This window comes from Watersipora subatra, chromosome 9, assembly GCF_963576615.1.
Source record: "Watersipora subatra chromosome 9, tzWatSuba1.1, whole genome shotgun sequence".
Taxonomy (NCBI): domain Eukaryota; kingdom Metazoa; phylum Bryozoa; class Gymnolaemata; order Cheilostomatida; family Watersiporidae; genus Watersipora; species Watersipora subatra.
In genome coordinates, this window is record NC_088716.1 from 61,067,784 (window position 1) to 61,091,742 (window position 23,959).

Sequence of the window (23,959 nt, forward strand, 5' to 3'; positions counted from 1 at the left end):
ATTCACCCAATTAGAAGAGCAGATGGCCCCAGTGATCTCTCATTCACCCAATTAGAAGAGCAGATGGCCCCAGTGATCTCTCATTCACCCAATTAGAAGAGCAGATGGCCCCAGTGATCTCTCATTCACCCAATTAGAAGAGCAGATGGCACCAGTGAGTGTGTACGTATTGCTAGCACAGTCCAATGTTTATTCGAGTTTTGAAATTAGTAAGCTCCTGTGCATTGCTAGCATCATCTAGTTTAGTGCTGGGAATATTGACTGTATAACTGGTTTTGTTGAAAAAAGTGTATGACTGTATGTTAGACCGGTATTATAATAATAGTTATTTGCTTACTAACCTACAGATATGAAGCAGAGACTATTCAACTCATATGTGCCTCCTTCACCTTATACATGCATGATTACTTTTGATTACCTTCTGTGTTAATCTAGTAAATGAGTGTAAGCATGTCAACTGAAATATAGAAAATATCGGTGTATATTATTGTATTTCATATACAGATTGCGTAGAGAAATAGCACTGTCAGATTTTTGCTTGTAATCAAGGGCTCGGTTATATGCTTATACAAAAGCTGCTGCTGAGAAGAATGAAAGTCTAATGACAGTGTTATGTCAAGGGTTGTTAAACTTATGGATTGTTCGCTGTAAGACACCTCAAGCCACTTACACCTACAGCCTGTGAATCCTAGACACATAAAGTAATCTCATTATGTCAGCCATCAGTAATGCTGTAAAGTGTTTATTTATTTATTGTCCATCCTTTCTTGGCTCCACTCATTGTAGCATATACAATTATACAGTGCTACTGTGAGCAATCAATGTAAACAACTTTTAAACATCCCGATAATAGACAGGAGTAGTTATACATTGGCTAGCATTTTTATTTGAAAGAATTAATTCTCTCGACGAGAGAAGATAATTTGATATGGCTTGGGTGTGCTGACTATCATCTCGATTGGCTCTTCTGTTGCTGTCAGAGCATCTGCCAGTCTGATATCGTACTTCTGAAGGAATGTTGTAAAGAAAAGGAAAAACTCCATCCTAGCCAAGCTCTCACCTAAACAAGCTCGACGACCTGCAGCATACAATTTAGGGTACAACTATTGCCTTTGTTAGTGTTTGTAGGTCATATAAACATCAGGTAACACCGTTGAACTGTCACATGAATTGGTCCTTAGTAAGTATGCAGTGAATGTCAATTGTGCATGCCAACTATGCATGGCGAAGACAAGCTGAGAAAAACCTTGACATGTGGAATACTCCTTTAATGCATGCGTAAACACGAGCACAATACAAAAAGTTACTTACAGAAGTGTGAAGGATTTTAATTTTACTTTGTATGTTAATTTGGTAAATTCACCAGAATTTTGCATTTTTTGGCACTACAAAAAGGTAGATTCAAATTATGTTCTCTATTACACAACCATATAGAAGAACAGTAAGTTAGTCAGTTATGTTAGTAAGTTATTTAAGTTATTTCACCACCTGTTTACAAACGCTAAAAAATCTTTGGTATATTATTTACAAACTGAATACTTTTTAAATGGTGATTTAATAAATATGCTAACAATGATGCAATAAAAGAGACCAAATCATCGTCTTGTCACTTTAGACTGCAACGTGTAACTGAATTACGTGGACACACAGTGCTTTTGTGTACACACTCTCTACACTATATAGAGTGTACACAATAGACACAGTGCTATTGTGTACACCCTCTATACACTGTGTGTACACCATATCGTTGTTTAGCATGGGTGCTCACATACAGAATGCACATTCATATCGAGGTATATCTCTATGTAAACCGCTATAGTTTGGGTTATGTATAATGAGCTAGTGAAAGCAAAAGACATGCTCATACAATGACATAGCTTCACATAATACCTAATCCAAAAGGAATTGTCCTTTGCTTCTTGAGGGCGATGTCTCCTGTCAGGTATCTCTCTGGTTTGAATTTCTCTGGTTCCTCAAAGACTGCCTCATCATGTAGCACTGAGCCCATGTTTAGCATGAGCTCTGCTCCGGCAGGGATAGTCTAAAGTCAAATGTTCACAGTTGTGTGAGCTATCGTAAACCCCTGCTAATAAACGACTCATCTATGCAGGACTTCATGGTGGATCACAACTCACTAATTCTTGTCTAGAATCTTGACATATTCAGCCCAAAATCTGTAAGTGTGGCATCCAACTTTCCAAAAAAAGATTATTTTTTTGTTGCAACATTTGGAAACTTCGGCAGTTTAATTTACCAGCAAGTTATTGTACTACCAACATAAATTTGGCTATTACGCTCTTGAATTTTTTGCTAATTTATTAAAGCATCAAAATACACCTGCACACATTGAACACGCACAAATAACTAAGAAAACCTTTATGACAATTCAGAGTAAATTGACTTTGACGCTGGTTGATACGAACCACTCCATCGATAATCATTTCTTCATCGAGGGTGTGAGGCAAAGCTGTGCTGACCATGTTAGATTTTCTCAGTGTCTCCAGGAGAACAGCATCTGTATATGGCATGCTAACTCTGTCCTTGCATGTAGGGTGTCTGTCATGACCTTGATGAAAACAGAGTTCAAATCAGAAGACTAGCTGAGGTGATGAAATTAGAGAAGTGTGGTAACATCTAAACCTCAACAAATTATTTCGAGAACAGCTATTAAAAAACCTGCTTAAAGACAAGGGCTCTGACAATTAATATAATTGAATGAAGAAATAGAACATTTGTAGTAATATGTATTACGTACAATTAAAGAGTTTATTAATATGTATTACTTACAATAAAAGAGTGATTATTGCAGTCGTAATGCTGTATCCTGTTTCCTAAATTTCAACCGATATTAGATAGATCATTATGGTTATTACCAATATTGAATTTCTAAGTCCAATGTATATCATAACACAAAAATATTAGTTATAAAACAACATAAAAAGTTTTCATACTATAGTTTAGCAAGCATAGTACCATAATACTCGGGGATTAATGTATTAAAATTAACAGTTTTGTTTATTTTCTGTAAACTACCGGATATCTGAAAGAAGTCATTGACAAGGTCTTTAAAGATTATTCTCGAGTACAAGAATAGAATCCAAAAGTACCTTTAGCAAAGAATTCTTAGCGATTCAATTTGTTGCTGCCTTTCATGCGCTGGCAAAGCCCTGACACATACCTCTTTGTTGCAAATGTATAATACTGGATAAACGCTTGGTGTTGCACGAGTGACCAAAAACAGCTTATAAACAGTGACAGGTAATGTAGTTGCCATTGGCTAAGTTTCTTTATCTAATGAATTTAAGTAACTCGAGCTAATATTCACTATAATAAGAACCATGTCTGTCTGTCTTAGGCCAGCTTGTGTCTATAATCACTAAGTTACAGATCACAATCTCTCATGCAATCATGATCTTCAAATGTGTTAATAGTAACCTATAGAATTTTCACAAGCGCTTTAAGCATGCCTAGTTTAACCTGTGTAATAGGTACATGCACAATTATTCATTAGTATCGTCAATTGTACGCTTAGTGTAATGCATAGTATGCCTGGCCGGGGAACTAGAAGTTCCACAGTTAAGTGTTGCAGAGTAGATTTAGTATAAGTCATTTCAAATACATAAGACCTGATAGCCCAAGTTCTTGCATACGTAGGAGAAAAATAACTTTCTAGTTTGATGCATTTCAACTCCTTAGCAATTACAATTGATATGAAAAGTTTTATTTTAACAAAACATTATAGCTGTTGTCGTGCCTAGAAGAAAAACGTTTGAACAATTCTACATTCATGATTATCAACCTATAAAAACTACAAGGTGAATTACAAAGCCCGGCATTACACGGTAATGAAATAATTACCAAATGAATTTGAGTAACTTGAGCTAGTAACTTAAGCTAGTATAAATCTTTACTATAATAAGAGCCGCGTTCTTCCGTCTGAGGCCAGCTTATGCTTATAAGTGTGTTTATAATCGTTAAGATACGGATTACAATCTTTCATGCAATCATGATTTTAAAACCTGCTAGTAGTAAACCTGCTAGTAGTAAACCTGCTAGTAGTAAACCTGCTAGTAGTGAACCTGCTAGTAGTAAACCTGCTAGTAGTACACATGCTAGTTGTAAACCTGCTAGTAGTAAACCTGCTAGTAGTAAACCTGCTAGTAGTAAACCTGCTAGTAGTAAACCTGCTAGTAGTATCCAATAGTATTTTTGCAAGCGCTACAAGTGTGCGTATTGTAATCAGATTAATAAGTACAGTAGACTGCCGCCATACAACATTAACAACATTAATTATTTCTGGTGTTGGGATTGTTACACAAAAATGTCATACGAAGGGGTATACGAAGGGGTATAGGAACCTATAGTAATTATCCAACGCGAACCCTGGTGAAAACATCAAAAATGTTCCATACGTACTCCTATATATTAAAAATTAGTAACAAAGTAGTATAATAACCTTAGTAGCTATAGTTACCTATTTAGTAATTATGATCTGCAATAAAATGTAACATTACCATGTACAATACGAAGTTTGCACTTTCGAGACACACGTAGTGGCGAACCGCGGTGTGAGAGGGACTTGGACAGCAGCGCATTCGATACACTAGACCTTTGTGACTCTACGTAACATGACATAAACTAACTTTAAATTAAATTTAAATGACATCAGCTTACTGCACGCACACCACGCACGCACACACACACAAAGCTAGGTTTAATATTCATTACTAAACTTAGTTTAAATTCTGTCATTGCCTTAATTGTATTACCTGTTTCTGGTTTGGTACTTTTTGCCTTGTTTTCACTATTTTAGCTTTTAGCTATCACAGTTAAAAAAGTTAACCAACTTTTAGACTACCTTATTTACACTTTTGCAAACTAATTCGACAAGAAAGACCAAGTGATGCTGTTCAAATTTGAATTTTGCAAGAAAATGTTGATGCCGTATGGTGGGAAACTGCTGTAACGAGGAGCCTTTGTGCTATACACCGCAATGCGAAAAAACCTCAAGACAGTACACCCTAATCCAGGGTTTCCTGTCTGTGCACAATTATTCCATAGTAGGCCAGATAGGCCACGTGGCATAGTGGATGCAAAACTAAGGATTTTGAGCTCAATTCCAATATGAAACGGATTTTATGTTTCTAATACTTAATGCTCTAACTGGACATATGAATGACAGACACTCACATTCATATATATATATATATATATATATATATATATATATATATATATATATATATATATATATATATATATATATATATATATATATAGTATTATTATGGCTTTTTTTAAACATTGGTTATTGAGCCTAATGTTTCTAATCAGAATTTTAAAAATTATCCATCTGCTGTGCTATATTTCTGGATCTATGTGTTGCTCCTTACCTATAATATTGTCGATCTCTTCTTGCACTCTTTTCTTCTTCTCGGGATACCGACACATTAGCAGCATGGCCCAACGAAGTGCAGTAGATGTAGTCTCTGTTCCAGCGACATAAAGTTGCAACTCATAGATACAATTGTTGTGTTCTAAAAGAATTCACAGAAATCTGAAGAGGTCTGAATGGAATGGAATACCCATAAAACCAAGAAGGAAGGCAAGAATATTTAGTTCTATGTAGGTATGTCAACAGATATGGAGATCTTTGAAGTACCTTACTGTGGTTATCGACAAAAAACTTTCCTTATTCAAGTTATTCACCTAGGCTAATGAATAATGCTTGCAAGATGTTATGAAACTTATAGCCTTAAGCTGATGGCTGACAGGAAGTAAGATGGTAAGATGGAGCAGTTTCGCTGTGTGACTAGATATCGGCATATCCCTTAGAGAGACATGCCATACACTCTGTTGATATAACTGGCTGAAAAATTGCTTGCTATCTACGCTAGTCAACTTAATCTCACGATTAAACAGATAAATGCTAAACAAGCTACTATGCAAGCCCCAAACATTGCCGATTACCTGAATAGCAGCTGTCACCGTCACTTCGTTCTGCATGTATGAGAAACCTATCCGTTAAATCTCTCGGGTTCTCTCTATCAAGATCAGCTTTATGCTCATCTATGTATGACTGCAGGCTTGGCATCAAGATTTCCTCATTTAAGTATTTATCTCTTTCCATAGTTGACCCGAGCAGCCACTCAATACCAGGAATGTTTATGTTAGCTGTAATGGCAATTTTCACACCAAGTGCTAGGCTTTCATCCACCGCTGCAATCAGTCTGTTGAACTTCTCATCGTCGTAGTCGAAGCGCTTGGCGTACATCATTTGTGAGATGACATTACATGTTGCCTGAGCGAGGCTATGTTTCAGTTCTATCGGGCTGCTTAGATTAGGCTCAATAAATGTTGAACAATAATGCCCTATTTCCTGAAGGATTTGGGGCTCTAGTGTTGTCTTTCCCATTCCTTCTTCTCTCAGGGTACTGAGGCTAAAGGAGCGCAGAGTCTTCCAATGAGGATATGGAGCCCAAAACAGACCTAGAGAAGCAAATTGTTCGATAAGCTGCTAATGATAATTGTAGCTATGGTGGAACCAACCAAATAATTGTTCATCATATCAGAGTTTAGGATTTATAAAATTTTACTAATTAAATTAAAGACTTCGTAGATGTATATTAAACGAGTAAACTGTGTTTCATTTGTTTTCCGTTAGTGGATTGTGCTGCTAGAGCTTAATATCTCACTGGGCCTAAGGCTACGCTTTCGAAAACTGTCATATTCAGACCATTAAAAAACTCAATGCGCCATTTGCGTAGTGGACCTAAGGCTACAAGGCGGCGAACTTATATTCAGGGTACTAACAAACCCGACATAGCATTTTATACTTTTTACAAACCTGGTGTCTTTTTTACGATTTCCTGAGTTCTTTTAGAGAGTATACTTCCAGGTGTGCGACTGCTTGTTATGTCACCACGTTTCACGAGTAGTTGGTAGAAGTTGTCATAGCCACTTATTATCACTCGACGACTAGATCCAAAGGTAAATGTAAATACCTGTGAATAATAAGTCGGCACACTCAATATTTTAGTCTAACTTTCTAGGGTTGGTGAAAAATCTGGCTTCCTTGACATATAGAAAAAGTTGACTTCTTCTATAATGTTAAATATGATATTCAGTAATACCTTGAGATACAAGCTAAGCGCGTTACATGACAGAGCTTGTATGTCAATTTACTCGCATCTCATATAAATTTTTCCACAAAAACAACTAAATACAAATTAAGCAGTTTCCACTTGTCCACTGTTTCCTGGTGGTCAACTGGGTAGATTTCGTTGACTTACTAGTTGACCTACTATTTGACCTACTTACTATTTGACCTACTTACTATTTGACCTACTTACTATTTGACCTACTTACTATTTGACCTACTTACTAGTTGACCTACTTACTAATTGACCTACTTGAATAAGGCATGCTGTGACCAACCATGATCCCTCTACGAAAGCTTTCCTAACTTCACTAATTGCTTCCACTTTACCTAAGCTGCAATAAATGTGTTGTCTCCTTCAACTCTAAACTACCCAAGTATCCTGTGTTCATTCTCCAAAGGTTGGATTCTGCAGTATCTGATAGCAAGAACGATATCTTAAGTTTCTGGGTTTAGATGCTAGCATCCACCAGCATTTTTTATGTCATTCAGATGTTAGTGTGAGTGAATGAGTAAGTCTAAGCTTCCTTAGACATGGGCAATAGATGCAAGTTGATAGCCTTTCAGGTTCTTTTTGTCTCTCTCCATATATCTCTCTCTTTGTCTCTCACCGTATGTCTTTCTTTATGTTTCTGTTTTCCTGTTTTTTCTGATCTGCTGTTAGCTTTACTCCCAGGAGCCTGTTTCATTTTGGCAACTTGATACACCTACTTGCATGTTCTCCATCTCCACATATTCATATGTCTGTACTACTCTACACTTGTACTTTTACTATTTGCATTTCATTCACTTACTTAAACCTGCAGAGACCTACTCATCATTTTAGTATTTACTAATAAATAAACCATAACAAACATGCCGTTGCTCAATAATGCTGTTATTCCTGTGTGTACTGTTGCCTGTTATGGCACATGTACTGTTATACAGTATGCTACCTCTGTGTAAATTATTGCACCCATACACACATCTGTATGTCACACCTTTACATACCAATAAACCTACATATACTTACATCACCAATATACCTACATATACTTACATACTAATATACCTACATATACTTACATCACCATATACCTTCCTATAATACTTTGCATATTTAGGAACAGAGCCATGAAAGACTAGCTGTGGCAGGTTTCCAAGCAGAGGAAAGGCGAGAGGTCCTGGAGGGTATTTAATCTTGTCTCTGGTTAGTAGGTAGTACAAGAGTGCTGCTGTGGCAGCGACCAAAGCAAGAGTTCCTATAGAGATCCTAAAACATGCAGCAAGTCATCTGATATTGTACATTAAACTAATGCTAATGGTCAGATAAAGACTCTTGTGGTATTCATACAAGTACAATGAACATGCAGTTTAAATCTAGTTTCATTGGAAATTGTGTTCATGCAAGCCCATATCTCACATGTAAGAAGGATTTACTGAGCTGAAAACTTTATGGACACGAAATGCTTTTCAATACCATTAAAATTCTAAATATTTCAAAGTTGAATGCCAAAAATGTCATTATTTTTTCATTGTTTGCTATATTTTACAAAAATTGTACGAAACATTTATGATATTTGTAGTTTAGTTTATATAATGCCATCATAAGCCAAGTACGTTTTATGTGTAATGATGCGCATTTACAGCTTAATATACAATGTCCAATACAACTACATTCCACTAAACTGTGTGTCTATTTTTAGATATTTGAATAAATGCAAGGAGTTAATGATAAATAGTACAAAGGGACAACAAGACAACAAAGGCCTTCCAAGTTTTCTCAGATTTATCTCATCTAATGTTAAAATTTTGTTATTAGTTTTTTTACATCATAAACAATACGATGGTGTTGTAGTATACCTATGATACCTTCGTAATTTGTTTGTCGATAAATAATTTGTTTATTTGGTTCATAGAAATGAGTACATATTACATGGGTACACAACTTCCATTGTAATTCATTCTATCTAAAGTCAGCTTCCTTTGAGAATCAATTAACAGGACTCACAGATCCGTCACTAATAAAGGGTAACTTCTGAATCAATGTTAATTTGTCAGAAATGATCAAATGCAGTGTGCATGTCAAGGCCTTTTATTTTTGTTATAATCACCGTTATTTTAAATGTACCAATGTCTATGCAATGGTAAAATTATGTACATGCAATTACTGAGACAACTAAAATGTTGGTCAATATAGAGTGATGTAGAAACCTTTTAAACACACCTATGTGCGTGAGACTTTTAATAATGAAACCAATAACAAACATTTTACAGGAAGACACCCTGCCTCTTAATTATCTAACAGCTACAAGCACTAAATAAGGTGGCCCAATGTGACCTGCTGTCTTTGTGTCAATGAGTGCGTCGTGTCACTGAGTGCGTCGGTGGTGAATTCCACGTTTTTACCGTTGACCTGCTGCCTGTCCTGACGTTGATCGGACCGTCAGGTGCACTCGCAGAGAGATTGACCAATCCGAGGACCCCTTTTGGTGCTTTAGTTTATATTTCTTTAAATTCAAATAAGTCAGCCGAATTCAGAGACAGTTAATTGGAAGCTTTAGTACTGGAAACAGTGTTTACTTCAGAACAATTTTATTAAACAAAGGTTGTTAAAAGGAGACAAAGGTCAGTGAATTTAATGTATGTATTTTTGATGTAATATCTTTTATTTGCTGTAAAGATACATGTTTCAACAAAGTTAATTTTGGCATTTGGAAGACCTTTAATGGAAAGGTTAGGCAGCCACCAGCATTAGTTCCATGACTTTTATATTGTATACTGTGTGTTATTTTACGCTATTGGGTTGTCCAGTTTATGTTTTATTATTTAGTTAGTATTATGTAACATTTTCGCCTAGTTTATGTGAAGTTATGTTTTACAGACTTCACGGTAGTCTAAATAAAACAAAGACTAGCAGTGAAACTTATTCCTTCTTCAAGCAACCCCAAGTAATTATAAGCGGGACGTAAAAGTCTCCACAAGTGAGTTCCCATGACATTTAGCTTATTAGACTGGTGCTCTAGCCAACTGAGCTAATCATCTGTTATACCATCTCAAAGTAATTGTGCCAAACAGAAAATAAATTCTGCTTTGTGACAGAAGAAGTGGACAACAGCCAATAATATTAGTAGGCTATGCAATAATTTAAGACAGCATTTAATAATCAAACATCTACATGTAACTTCATCTATGTCAAATAAATTAATAGAACAAATACAAACAATTTGACCTTACTGCCAGCATCAGCAAAACTAAAATGATTGCGCGGTGAACGTAGTCAGAAGTGAGTAAATACAAGCAGCTAACAAGTAGTATTTCAAAAAACATTTGTTAAAACTGAACATATGAACACGGCGTGAGTTACTTCTGCAGGCATGTCAGCTGTGAAAAGGTGTTTACGGCAGTTGATTACCTAATTGTTGTTGTATGCATTTCCAGCCAATAATGACGGAGTTACTTGTAGCATTCTGGTTAGAACTTAAAAGGCACTTTAGAGAAATTTGTTATGATACTTCAGTTTTATGACATAGATAAGCGTTATAATAATAAAACGTTGAAGGTTGTACTTCCAAAATGTCCTTACCACTACTAAAACCTTTTTTCTATACAGGCTGCTCTGGTCAACAATGCAATAATAGTTTGTAAACTCACATGGTGTTAGCGGTAGAGTCACTCTTGTCTTTGTATCTTATTCAAATGATAGCAGTGATAATGGCTTTAGTAATGAGCTAGTACTGCGGGCTATTCAATACTAGTAACAGCTGATGAAAGGGTGCTGATTGCTAACGCAATAAGGGCACCACCGGTTTGTATTGCTAATCACTTTGGACTATCGATACCAGCACGCTTGAGTGATCCTAGTGTTGATAGCCAAGGTTCTATTCTATAAGTTCAGTCTCAAAATGCAAGCCAACCTGGAAAGTTTACAACGCACATATGATTAATTAGGATGTCAAGTATTGTCACCAACGACATATGCATGCTAACACACATTGCATTCGTGATTCAAATGCCATGGAAGGTTGCAAAAGTAGAAAAGTATGACTTTTTCCTGTGGCTGTAGTCAACACAGAATACAAGCATCGCAGGGACAACACCTGCACTTATTAAGAGTAGATTTAGGATAAAAGCAAGTAGAATATCAACTAGGAAATGTTTCAGTTTAAACTGTCATCGGAAAAGACACGTGAACTGCATTCTTGTACGCCCAGTAGATTTGCCATGTTCAACTCTATCTCCAATCATCTCTGAATACTAATAAACACTCATACAAACCTTTAATGGCCTGGTTTGAATACTCACCGATACATTTTATAACAAAGATTCTCTAAGCAAGGATATTTATTAACTTATCAGGAGTGGATTTCTGACACTACTCTTCTTGCCTGATAGGTCTTCTAGCTTGTGAAATCAGCTAGTAACATCACATAGTTTATATGGCAGCTTAAACCAGGCTATTCTCTGGAACTCAAATTGAAGGGTGTAGATAAATGGCTGTTAAATGTTTAGTCATTGGAATGAGTTATCTGTAAACGAAACCTATTTAATAGAGTTAAGAAAACTTTCATGTTACAATGGCAAAAGCCGATCAGTAAATTCCATATCACTGGCTAAGTTTAGATAACTTAATCTCCTCTAGATAATTTATAAGCCAAGCACTGCGCAGTCAGGAAAATGGAAGAATTTCAGAATATACTCCTGTATTAGTGAATAGACTTTGTGAGCCACCGATTACTAACAGGATATAGCGTTAATGAAATCAAAAGGCTCTTACACTTTATCAACGGTCAAGTCTAGCTACAGATGCATTTTAGATTTTGTGGTAGAGCTTATTTATTGAGAAGATATCATGCACATGGGGTGACAAATCAAAAAAGCAATGAATAGAAAAATTATATAAATGATCCCTGATACACCTTTTAGTAAATTTCATTGCAAAATTGAGTCTTCAACTAGTATACTATATATTGTTTGAACCTTTATATACTAATATAGGTTTTATTATTTAAAAAAATAGTTTGAAGAAAGGCCTTCGACAAGAATGGAATACATATACTTGTAGTCAGTAAGCCACTATCTAAAAAGTGGCCTAAAAATTGAGTTCCGCTCCAGTTACATGGATATACACAATTTAAGTGGTTTCTGGGTCATAAAAACCTGAATTTTTCAAATCTTGGTAGTAACTCGCTCCAAACTGGCACGATAGCCGGGAAAACAGGGGTGTATAAAAATACGAACAAACCCTCTTCATTACATATGGCAATCATTTAAAATCAAACTGAGCGTTAAGTTTTCTTAAATTTATTGACTGAACACTCATATCTTTTAAATGAAAGTATATCTAAAGGTTTTGATTGTAAAAAAATCACAGGGGTGGATAGAAATGCCCCCTTGCTGGCACATGCTTTGCGAATTATCAAACAAGTTAAAAAACATTGATAGTTGATTTGTTTGATTATCCACTGGTCTATGGAAAAGTTAAAACTAGATTATGTTGGAAATAAAGAAAATAATGAACTCAAATACACCAGAACTAAAATTAGCCATCAAAGTCGTCATCCTCTTGGATTTCTCCTTCGTCGTTGTCATCTCCTCCAGCTTTATTCTTACAGTGACAACACTGACAGAACTCGGTGCATTTCAGGTTCTGCTCATAGCAGCCACATTGTCCTGTCTGACATTTACTAGCCTTACATGAGCAAAAGGCATCTTTGAGTACTTCCTCACTCTGTGTGAGATACCATCTTTGCAGAGCACCTAGACAAAAAAGTATGATGATCAGCTTGTAAACTATTATTGGCAAACCAACAGGTTTTTGAGCAATTTAAGATATTCTTGGCTGCAAATCAAATCATGTTTGGTTTTTTTTTTCACAAATGAAACATCTTTCCGAATAAACTAATGAACAATTCATTACTGGCGCTATGTATTGATCATGCATACCTCTCGATATCAGGGGCATCATCATACTTATTGTGGAGCTCTCTTTACTGAGTCATTGATAAGATCTGCTTCATGGTGACTAACTGATAAGTGATCACTTCCCGGCAGAAGGCAGGGCTGAGTCGTGTCTCTAGGTTACTAAAAAAATAAGTAAAACATTATTATAAATGCATATGGTACTGCTTGTTGCAATAGATTCCCATGTACCGTTATGTTCAGATAGCATGTACTGTAATTCATAAGAAGGTGCTCCCTCACAAAGGAAACAATCATCAATTTTTTTATTGTTTAGAAGGACACCAGTCCAGCATAGGCCATGTTAACAAGTTTTTACGATTTCACATACACAGACAGGATGAAAGTGTATTAGGTGTTAGATTATGCATCCTGTTTTGTAGAGTTGCCCCGATTTCGGTATCGGAATTGGTATCGGTGCCGATATGGGTGTTAAGTATCTGAATCGTTATCGGCCTATTTTTTCTGAAACTATCTGAAACTTCCGATACTTTTTACAGATCAACTATTTTGCAGAAAACCGTATTTTAGCCTGCAACACTAATAAAAAATCATCAGCGGCAAGCTTCTTACTTTTACCTAATGAATTTCAGGCCTGCCACACAATTTATTTCATGTCTATAGCCTGATAAACACAGCTAAGGAACCTTTTTGCTTTAGTCAGAACGTAATCACAAAGTGTGGTATTTCCCAATTACAGCGATAGGATTTATTGCAGCCAATCACGAGCAAGATAACAAATACGGAGACAAAAACGCAGTGTAATATTTCTGTTTGCTAGCATTACGAAAGTAATTTAAACAGTCGGTGTATAAAGTTATCTATCACTTTCTTGATCCTGACGATACAATGTATCGTTTATACCGTATAAAAAACGGTAACCTCAGTGGCTTATCGGTTTTAGCTTGTCCTTCATCATCTGTGGCATCGCCCTTCAGTATGACTGGCTACATTAATAGTGATGGAAGAAAAATACTTCTTTCTGAGAGAATTGAATCACTAACGGTAATTAAAACAAACGCTGATTTGCTCTAAACTGGTACAGACGCAGCAATTGATCTAGCAATAAAAGAGAGACTTCGTTATCACAGAGAGAACTGTACCACTAACAGTAATTACCTTTATTTACAAATTACAAGAAACATGGACTGTTTTGTTACTACATGCACGGTATGTCAGTATGTGATTATGCATATACATGTATATTTTTTCCATAAATACAAACAAATAAATACATTAACATTTATATTTTCTTTGCATTATGTTTGTATTTGCATAATAAGAAGAACAACTATCTGTGCGACACAAAAGATCTGAAGCGGATTATTTTTCAATGAGAATCGGTATATCGGATCGGTATCTGAATCAGCTGGTGAATTTAGAATCGGGGCATTTCTACTGTTTTGCAAAAGAAATAGCCACATTTCACACAATCTATTTATTGTGCAGTATTACATATATTAGGTTTTTACCTGATTGAGTAAAGATTCACTGAAAAGAAGCAGAGTATAGCTGAACTATGGCATGTTATAAATAATTTAAAATCTACATATTAAGTATTGATGTAAATCACAATTTACACACTTTTCATATTTCATTTGGTGCTTTGCTAAAATCTAAGTATATGGTAGACATGTCATATTAGTTTGTACTCTGGTTTTGGTTGATATTGGATGATGGGAGCAGTTATGTACAGAACATCCAGCAATAATGTTCATATTCACACAGATAACAATGTACAGTGATTACACCAACCTGGATTATGCGCCCGTGTCTTGTGTGTGGGAGTTATACAATGATTTCAGCCCTGGGTATTGGTAGTAACACTGTCTGTGGTAACACATCTCCTGAGCGACGGTGTCAGCAGAGAGAAAATGTACCAGGAGGCTATGATCAGCTCTTAGCTCAGCAGCGTGTTTTAATTTACCTTGTAAAAACAAACATAACAATTCAACAAATCATCACAAATGCTAGATTATTTAGTCTCTACGGTAGACCATGGTTGTGATAAACATAATGCCAAGGTTACCTAACTTACCAGCATCTTTGGTCTCTGCCCTTAGTAGACCATCTCTGATGCGCTTACCAGCTTTCTTAGTCCACCACTCCTTTTTTTCACAAATAACACATAGTTTGGGTAGCATAGTTTCAGCTTTTATTGAGGATGAGGAGCGCAATTGTTTAGTAGTTGGCTAAGGATCTTCATTCTTATGAGTTACAATCTTGTAAGAAGCATGTACCAATAAAATTTAACCAGATGCAGGCATTCATACATTTCATTCATCATTCAGAGTTGTCTAAACAACAGTGAAAACCTAGCTCATAGTTTGTAATTTTAATTTAATAAATGTAATTTAAAATTTTTAAAACATTAGGTACTGCAGATTAGTTCAGAATTATAAGATTACTTACATTTGACTGTTGTGCTGATTTGAGCTTTGCTAAGCTGGTTATCCTTCCATAGCAGGTTCAGTGGATTAAAGGCAGCTCAGCTTTGCTATCATGCAGTTGACTTATCAACAACATGATCATAAGTATAAGAATGTATAAATTCCTTGCACAAAGTTCTTTCTGAATCTTTATTAGTAACTACCCAGTCTTTGGCATACTTCAGCAACTTATCATAGCAATGCTGACTCAGTTGTTTGAGTAGATTTCTTTGACTAGTGCTTTGAAAGTGGCAGCAACAGCTCATAATGCTGATTATCTTCCTCAGAAATCAAAAACATGTCGATTGGAACTCAATTTCTCAATATAAATAAATGCTTGAACTCCACACACGGTATTAACTCATGAACGACCTTGCGCTCTAAACCAATCAAATGGCCGAAATTCGTTTGGCAAGAGAGGGCAACTCCTCAATTTTAGTTCTCCAAAAAATCATTAATTCTGAGTGAATGTGCCGGTTTGCAGTGAGTTACTACCTGCCATGTTGTTCAGCACCTTCAACTCTATAACCCACAACTTACACAGTGTATATCCATGCAACTGGAGCGGAACTGAACAATAATTGGAGGTGGCTTACTGACTATTGTGTTATTAGCGCTTTGCAATGTCTGTAAAAGCTTATGCTATGCATTGCACTCAGAAAATATGCCTTTTGCCTGTAAAAGGTTATATAGAGTTATTATGCCCCTGATATGCTATTGCACTGTATATAGGATATAGTTTTTTTTTATAAAAATCGATGAGAGAAGACAACTTTATGTGACTGAGGTGTGCTAACTACGCCCTCAACCGGTTCCTCTGTTACTCTCATGCCATCTGCCAGTCTGATATCGTACTTCTGAAGGAATGTTGTAAAGAAAAGGAAAAACTCCATCCTGGCCAAGCTCTCACCCAAGCAAGCTCGGCGCCCTGCAAACAACCACCTGACCAGTTTACGACGCACCTTACAGCAAGGTTAATTTTTATTCGATCAAAAAGTCATTGACAATGTCAGATTTAGTGCTGCCACAAAAACAAATATTCCAAAAAAGTAAAAAACACAGTTTGGATCGAGCGCTATTCGATTATCTTTCATAGCTGATCATTGGTAGATATGTCACAGTTAAAACATATTTGAACAATGGCCTTGCAAAAGAAACTTCTATTTTGGTAACACAAACCAATTCCAAATGGTATCGTTCTCTGCTTCTTTAAAGCGACGTCTCCTGTCAAGTATCTCTCCGGTTTAAAGTTCTCTGGCTCCTCAAAGACGGTTTCATCATGTAAAACTGAAGCCATGTTTAGCATAAGATCAGCGCCGGCTGGAATATTCTGAAGAGGACAATATATGTCTGAGAATGATTCGGATGAAAGACTACACGAATGGAGAAACTTTACATATGGGTGAGTAGATGAAAATCACCCCTATGCTAGAGTCTCATGTCAGTATTTTGGAGGAACTTGAGATTGCTGAAAACAAAACCAAGAAAAAAAGAAAATGTTACTCAAGATATGTGTAAACTGTTAGCTGATGTCAAATGCACTGTCTGTGCTATCATAGATGTATGCAACACTAGAGTGGTGCATGCGAGCTGAGCTTATTATTAAGTTGGCTAGCTTCTAATAAGGTTAGTGAAAGCCCTACTAGCAGGAGATTAACAAGGTCTGTCAAGGTTAACAAGAGGTGCAATGGAACACATTTATCCAGACAAAGAGAGGATAGGACTCGCTGCAGAAGACCCACGGTACCCACCACTCCACTTATTGTGATGCTTTTCTCGAGGGTGTGAGGTAAAGCTGTGCTGACCATATTTGATTTCCTGAGTGTCTCCAGGAGAACAGCATCTGTGTATGACATGCTCACTCTGTCCTTGCATGTGGGGGGTCTGTCACGACCTTAATAAAATGATGCAGAAGGGACTATTGAACCGTGTCCACAAGTAGATGCACTTGGACTAAACTCAGAATTAACATACGAACTGCTAAGTGAAAGGGTAGAGTTTACCTATGACACTGTCAATCTCCTCTTGCACTCTCATCCTCTTCTCAGGATACAGGCACATGAACAAAATGGCCCAGCAAAGAGCAGTTGAAGTAGTTTCAGTTCCAGCAACATACAGTTGCATGTTATAGACCCACGCATTGTCCTCTGTAATAACAAAACTCAAGCTGTGAAGCTGGAACCTTAAAAATCCATGAATATTGCCAATTGACTTAGTATGCGCACAAACACAGGTTGCACGCATAACCCAGTCAAAGTGTTGATGAAATTGGTTAGAGAGCTATAGAGAGTCAAATTTGACAGGCACAAAGTAAACTGGTTGACTTACACACCACAGCAAAGACCGGTTGAATACAGCTGCAAAATGATCGAAAGGCGCAGGGTTCGCATAAACAATCACAGCAAGTTCATGCTCAGGCGCTGACAGCCTGAGAGTCGATACTAGTTCAGGCCCTCAACTTGTGTATACCTTACTTACAGTTTCTGAATGAAACCAAACTGGTGAAACATGCTCGTAGAAATTAATGCTGTAGGAGAAAATCAAAAGAAAAGTCCTTTAATTGTTTCTAAAATTGTTGATGAATAATATTAAGCATCTAAATTGTTTTCTCTTTTCATGTTCGTATATGCACAAAGTTGCCAACGCTGTCAGCCCATGGTAATATATGGTACTTGAAACTGATTTAGTTGGTGGAAAACAGGCTTGGGGCCACTAGCAGTGCAGTGCGCACTGCACTAGTGCAGTGCAATTTAAAAATAGAAATGTCTAGTGCAATGCTAGTGCAAATTTGACATGAGTCCCTGGGAACACTAGTGCAAGTGCAGTGCTTAGTGTGACATGGTATGTACTAGTGCAGTGCCTAGTGCGGATTAGAAAATTCCCATAAACGCACTAGTGCAAGTGCAGTGCACAGTGCAACATAAAATGCTCTAGTGCAATGCCTAGTGCGGATTGGAAACTTTTTCATAAATGCACTAGTGCAAGTGCAGTGCCTAGTGCGACATAGTATGCACTAGTGCTTACTATTGCACAATATTGCCTATCAATTTTGCCATCAATATGACTTACTGTTTACATGATACTGGTTTATCCAAGGGTAGACTTTCTTGTTGTACATAGTGCATTTATGTAATAAGAAGTGAATTCTTCCATTCCATGCTTGCTTAGTATATTTAGTTATTGTAATTGTAATACATTGCACTATTTGATATCTGTTGTCATCTGCACTATTTAATATTGAGCATTATTGTAGGTCTATGGTTTGTTTGAAATTTTAGGTGAGGCTAGTTTATTTGACAAATACATGGCTGACATCCTTTGCACGGCTATAATTGTACTATTGCAGTGGATAGCAGTAGATATCTGTTGATTAGCAAGCAATTCTTGCAGCTGCTATAGCAAAAAAGCTCATTGGTCTAGTGCCTAATGAAGTTTAATAGTGAAGTGCCTAGTGCATTTATGATTTTACACTGCACTAGTGCTAGTGCAATGTCTAGTGCACAAGAATTTTTGCTATTGCAATGCCTAGTGAATTTTTGACTTCACTTTTCGATGCACTAGTGCTAGTGCAGTGCCTAGTGCACAAGAATTTCTGCTAGTGCAGTGCCTAGTGAATTTTTGACTTCACTTTTCGATGCACTAGTGCTAGTGCAGTGCCTAGTGCACAAGAATTTCTGCTAGTGCAGTGCCTAGTGAATTTTTGACTTCACTTTTCGATGCACTAGTGCTAGTGCAGTGCCTAGTGCACAAGAATTTCTGCTAGTGCAGTGCCTAGTGCATTTTATATTATTACTATGCCATGCACTAGTGCTAGTGCAGTGCCTAGTGCACCTTACTGTCGTCTAGCCAGCAAATAGTGCAGTGCGCTCAATACTCACTAGTGGCCCCAAGCCTGGTGGAAAACAATTTATTAATTATGAAACTACCACCCGAAGATGGCAAGGTCAAAAAGATACACGGATACGCTGCAATCAACTATTGACTGATGATCAGTGAAATACGCTAGCACAAAAAGTGCATGTCGGTTAGCACTCAAATGCTAAACTTTATCATGCAACCTGAGTTTGTTCATACTGAGTATACTATCATACAACATAACTCACCTCTGGTCTGTTTATACTGAGTATACTATCATACAACATAACTCATCTCTGGTCTGTTTATACGGAGTAGACTATCATACATCATACCTCACCTCTGGTCTGTTTATATGGAGTAGACTATCATACAACATAACTCACCTCTGGTCTGTTTATACTGAGTATACTATCAAACAACATAACTCATCTCTGGTCTGTTTATACGGAGTACACTATCATACAAAATAACTCACCTCTGGTCTGTTTATACGGAGTATACTATCATACAACATAACTCACCTCTGGTCTGTTTATACGGAGTACACTATTATACAACATAACTCACCTCTAGTCTGTTCATACGGAGTATACTATCACACATCATCCCTCACCTCTGGTCTGTTTATACGGAGTATACTATCATACAACATAACTCACCTTTGGTCTGTTTATATGGAGTAGACTATTATACAACATAACTCACCTCTGGTCTGTTTATACGGAATATACTATCATACAAAATAACTCACCTCTGGTCTGTTTATACGGAGTAGACTATCATACATCATACCTCACCTCTGGTCTGTTTATATGGAGTAGACTATCATACAACATAACTCATCTCTAGTCTGTTTATACAAAGTATACTATCAAACAACACAACTCAACTCTAGTGAGTTATGTTGTCAACTTATACTGAGTATGCTATCATCCAATGTAACCTATTTCTGGACTGTTTATGAGTCTAGATATGTCAAACTGCTCTGAGTGTGAAGTACAGTATATAGCTCTCACCTCGATAGCTTGCCTCTGATTCTCCAACTTGCTGCGCATGAATAAGAAATCTGTCAGTCAAATTCCTCGGGTTGTTTTCATCGAGGTCTGCTTTGTGCTCATTGATGTAAGATTGAATTGTGGGTCTTATGACATTGTCACCAATATACCTGTCTCTATCTATTATGGATTTTGCCAACCAGGTTATACCCGGAATATTCAGGCATGAAACCAACGCGATTTTTATGGACAGTGCCAGACCTTCATTTATAGAAGAAATCATTGTGTTAAACTTCTCATCATCAAAGTCAAACCGCTTGGCGTACAACATTTGTGAGATTACGTTACACGTTGCTTGTGCAAGGCTATGTTTTAATTCAACTGGACGATTTAAATTTGGCTCTACAAATTTAGCTAAATACTTTTCTAATTCATCATGAATACTTGGCTCCATCCATGCCTTTCCCATGCCTTCCTCTCTCAAGGTACTGAGACTAAAAGAGCGTAGAGTTTTCCAATGAGGATATGGCGCCCATAGTAAACCTGTAAAACAGATTCATATGATAGAAAATAAATTGAAAACTTTTGCTACAGCAACCCTGACAAAACTGCTCATACCACAATGCGAGAAAAGCCGGGAAGACAAGCAACAGCTCTCTTACCTGACCCAAAGCTGCTTGCAATGTTCCTCTTATCCTTGATGGTTTATCGGTGGTGACATATTTGACAACAACAACACCCACATGAGTTAACCACGTTAAGTTCTCACTATGTGCTATAACATGCAATTTTCCATTGATATAACCTTTGCAACCTCATGTAAACGTATTGCACCTCCGTGTACACATATTGCCCTCTCACATACACGTATTGCAACCTCATGTACACATATTGCACTCTTTTGTACACATACTGCATTCTCATGTAAACATTACACCTTGGTGTACACATATTGCACCCTCATGTACATGTATTGCAACCTGATGTACCCATATTGCAACTTCGTGTACACATACTGCACTCTCATGTAAACATATTGCAACCTTATGTAAACATATTGCACCCTTATGTAAACATATTGCACCTCCGTGTACAAATATTGCACTCTCATATACACACATTGCAACTTCATGTACACATATTGCGCCTTCTTGTACACATATTGCACTTTCTTGTACACAGACTGCACTCTCATGTAAACATATTCCACCTATGCGTACACATATTGCACCATCATGTACATGTATTGCAACCTTATGTACACATATTTCACTTTCGTGTACATATATTGTACTCTCATGTACACATATTGCACCCTCATGTACACATAGTCCACTTTCATGCACACATATTGCACCTTCATGTACACATATTGCACCCTATATATATTGCACACTGCACATATACGAATGATCGTTTATTAAAATAATATGGTCAGAACTACTCATTATCTCTTCAGGGCAATAGCCTTTTTGAAAATCAGTAAAAAGTGAATACAACTCCATAACATAATACACAGGTTTTTACTGCAGCTGAACCAGCGTGTGCCATGAAGTGCTTTGAAACGATTGAGAATCATTTGCCCAGTTCACCGTTTAGTGTAAATAAACGAGGTGTATTCACGCAGCTAACTAGTGATATATAGAGAGCAGATTTAGCTTACCCGGTGTCTGCTCCACTAAATCTTTACCAGTCTGAGATAGAAAGCTTCTTGGACTTCTCACGCTTGTTATTCCTCCGCGTTTGACCAGAAGTTCATAAAAATTGTCATAACCACTTATTACCACTCGATTGTTTGAGCCGAATGCAAATGTGAAGACCTACGATTGATCAAAATACTAACCATAAAATGATGTTATTTATTTAAAACTATTACAATTGTTTTTAAGTATACACTTTGGCGCCTTTTTGTAAAATTTGACTGTACAGCTACACAATTTGCTAATCAAAATAAAAAGTTTCAATGACAATGCGTGAACAGTCCTCAGGTTGTCAAGAAGCGAACAGTGAATGCTCTTAGAGGATATACTTTTATTCATAAACATGTTCTCATAACCGAAGCCATTAGAGGCGGCGATGTCCTCTGTATATCTTGAGATCCAAGGTGCATTTTCAATTACGCTGTCCCCAATGTAGTCCTTATACAAGATGTAAGAGAATCAACATAGACTGTCCTTGGTAGGCCTATATAGGTATAATATGCACTCATTGAATTCAGCCGAGTCAAATCACCGCAAATTCTGACCACATTTTTTCTGAGCTTAACAAAATGCATCAAAAAGATTTAACAGTTGAATGCTTGTGACTTGATGATTAGTCACATAGTGCATCGAGCAGTTAAGAGAAACCTTCAAGTTTCACATCTTCAAAGTGCGCCCAAAATACTGTATCCTAGTTTTCAAGTATTAATAGTATATAGATTTGTCTTAATAAAATAAATCATTAGTTTTGCATTGAAAGAATAAACCTAATTTTTGATAAGATTACCCGAGTTTTCATAAGATTTTTTGTGAGTCAGCAAATAAAGCTAACACTGCTTTTAAAAACGGACTATTATGATAAAAAACAGTGAAAATGCCACGAATCGAGATGACAGCAGGTTTTGCGGTGGTTTAAACTGAACTGATCGTATTCTGGTAGATATGACTGTTTATTTTACTGATAGCCAGAATAGACCGTGAAGTCTACAAGAGTACATGTCACAATAAAACTACAGTGTAAAGTATAATAACATAAAACAAACATTATATAATTAACATGAAAGTCACATTAAAACAAAAGCATTCAATTTAGTCAAATAAAATACATATAGGTATATAATAAAACTGACCTTTTGCCTCCGTAGGCCTGCTAGTCTCTCACTTATAATTTTGTCACTTATTGATAATAAAACTTTTTGTGCTGGGTTACTTGCTGCCCACAGCACTAAAACTGCTACTGCGTGGCTAATCTGAAACTGGCGTATATATATGTAAAAGCAAATATGAGTCAGCACGTACAATGTCACCATTAGGGAAACCAGTGGAAGGTGTTCAGAAAAACCATTTCCAGTGCGGCAGCATGAGTATGTTTTAATAAGCAGTGTAATTATGGCATAACTGATATTTTAATGTGTTTCGGCAAGGTTAATGGGTTTCATGCGTGGCCCGGTGGTGGCAGCGAACTATAGACATTACAATGAACTGTAATTTGTGAGTGCATAGGAAATGGTACTACTAGCTGACTTTACACTTCACACTCCCACCTAAATTTGCATTAAATTTAAGATGAAGGGTGTTCAAGTTTTGTTTTGTATTATGTAAATATAATTGCCCAGTAATATGAATTCACTATTTAAGTTGCATATGATCATACGATAAAATGGACTATAAGCAATTGAATAAGTGTACTAGATAACATTCTTAAGGTGACACAAGCAGGATCAGTTTCTGTACTGGTCTATCTATAACCTTTCTATTGTCGATAGGTTTTCCCTTAGCGTCCAGATCTGGTGTTGCAAGCATTACTGTTGCTTTTCTCACTCGTGAGTCAGCTCCGAAATGTAAGGCAACTATCTTTCCAGTTGACCAAAAGTTCCT

At 36.7% G+C, this 23,959-nt stretch overlaps 1 protein-coding gene across 1 annotated transcript in view; it reads right to left on the bottom strand.

Moving 5' to 3' along the window:
* Positions 1-729: 729 nt before the first annotated feature.
* The window catches only part of LOC137405320 (uncharacterized), a 31,495-nt gene continuing 8,265 nt past the window's right edge, over positions 730-23,959 (bottom strand). Inside the window, exons 3-15 of the mRNA XM_068091548.1 lie at positions 22,045-22,201; positions 20,403-20,924; positions 17,532-17,675; positions 17,276-17,422; positions 16,708-16,878; positions 16,285-16,456; positions 8,225-8,411; positions 6,848-7,004; positions 5,971-6,489; positions 5,387-5,537; positions 2,424-2,556; positions 1,891-2,041; positions 730-1,078 (exon numbers count right to left, since the gene is read on the bottom strand). Of these exons, the coding sequence (XP_067947649.1) occupies positions 897-1,078; positions 1,891-2,041; positions 2,424-2,556; positions 5,387-5,537; positions 5,971-6,489; positions 6,848-7,004; positions 8,225-8,411; positions 16,285-16,456; positions 16,708-16,878; positions 17,276-17,422; positions 17,532-17,675; positions 20,403-20,924; positions 22,045-22,201 (2,793 nt within the window). The 3' untranslated portion in view covers positions 730-896. The remainder of the gene's footprint in view (positions 1,079-1,890; positions 2,042-2,423; positions 2,557-5,386; positions 5,538-5,970; positions 6,490-6,847; positions 7,005-8,224; positions 8,412-16,284; positions 16,457-16,707; positions 16,879-17,275; positions 17,423-17,531; positions 17,676-20,402; positions 20,925-22,044; positions 22,202-23,959) is intronic.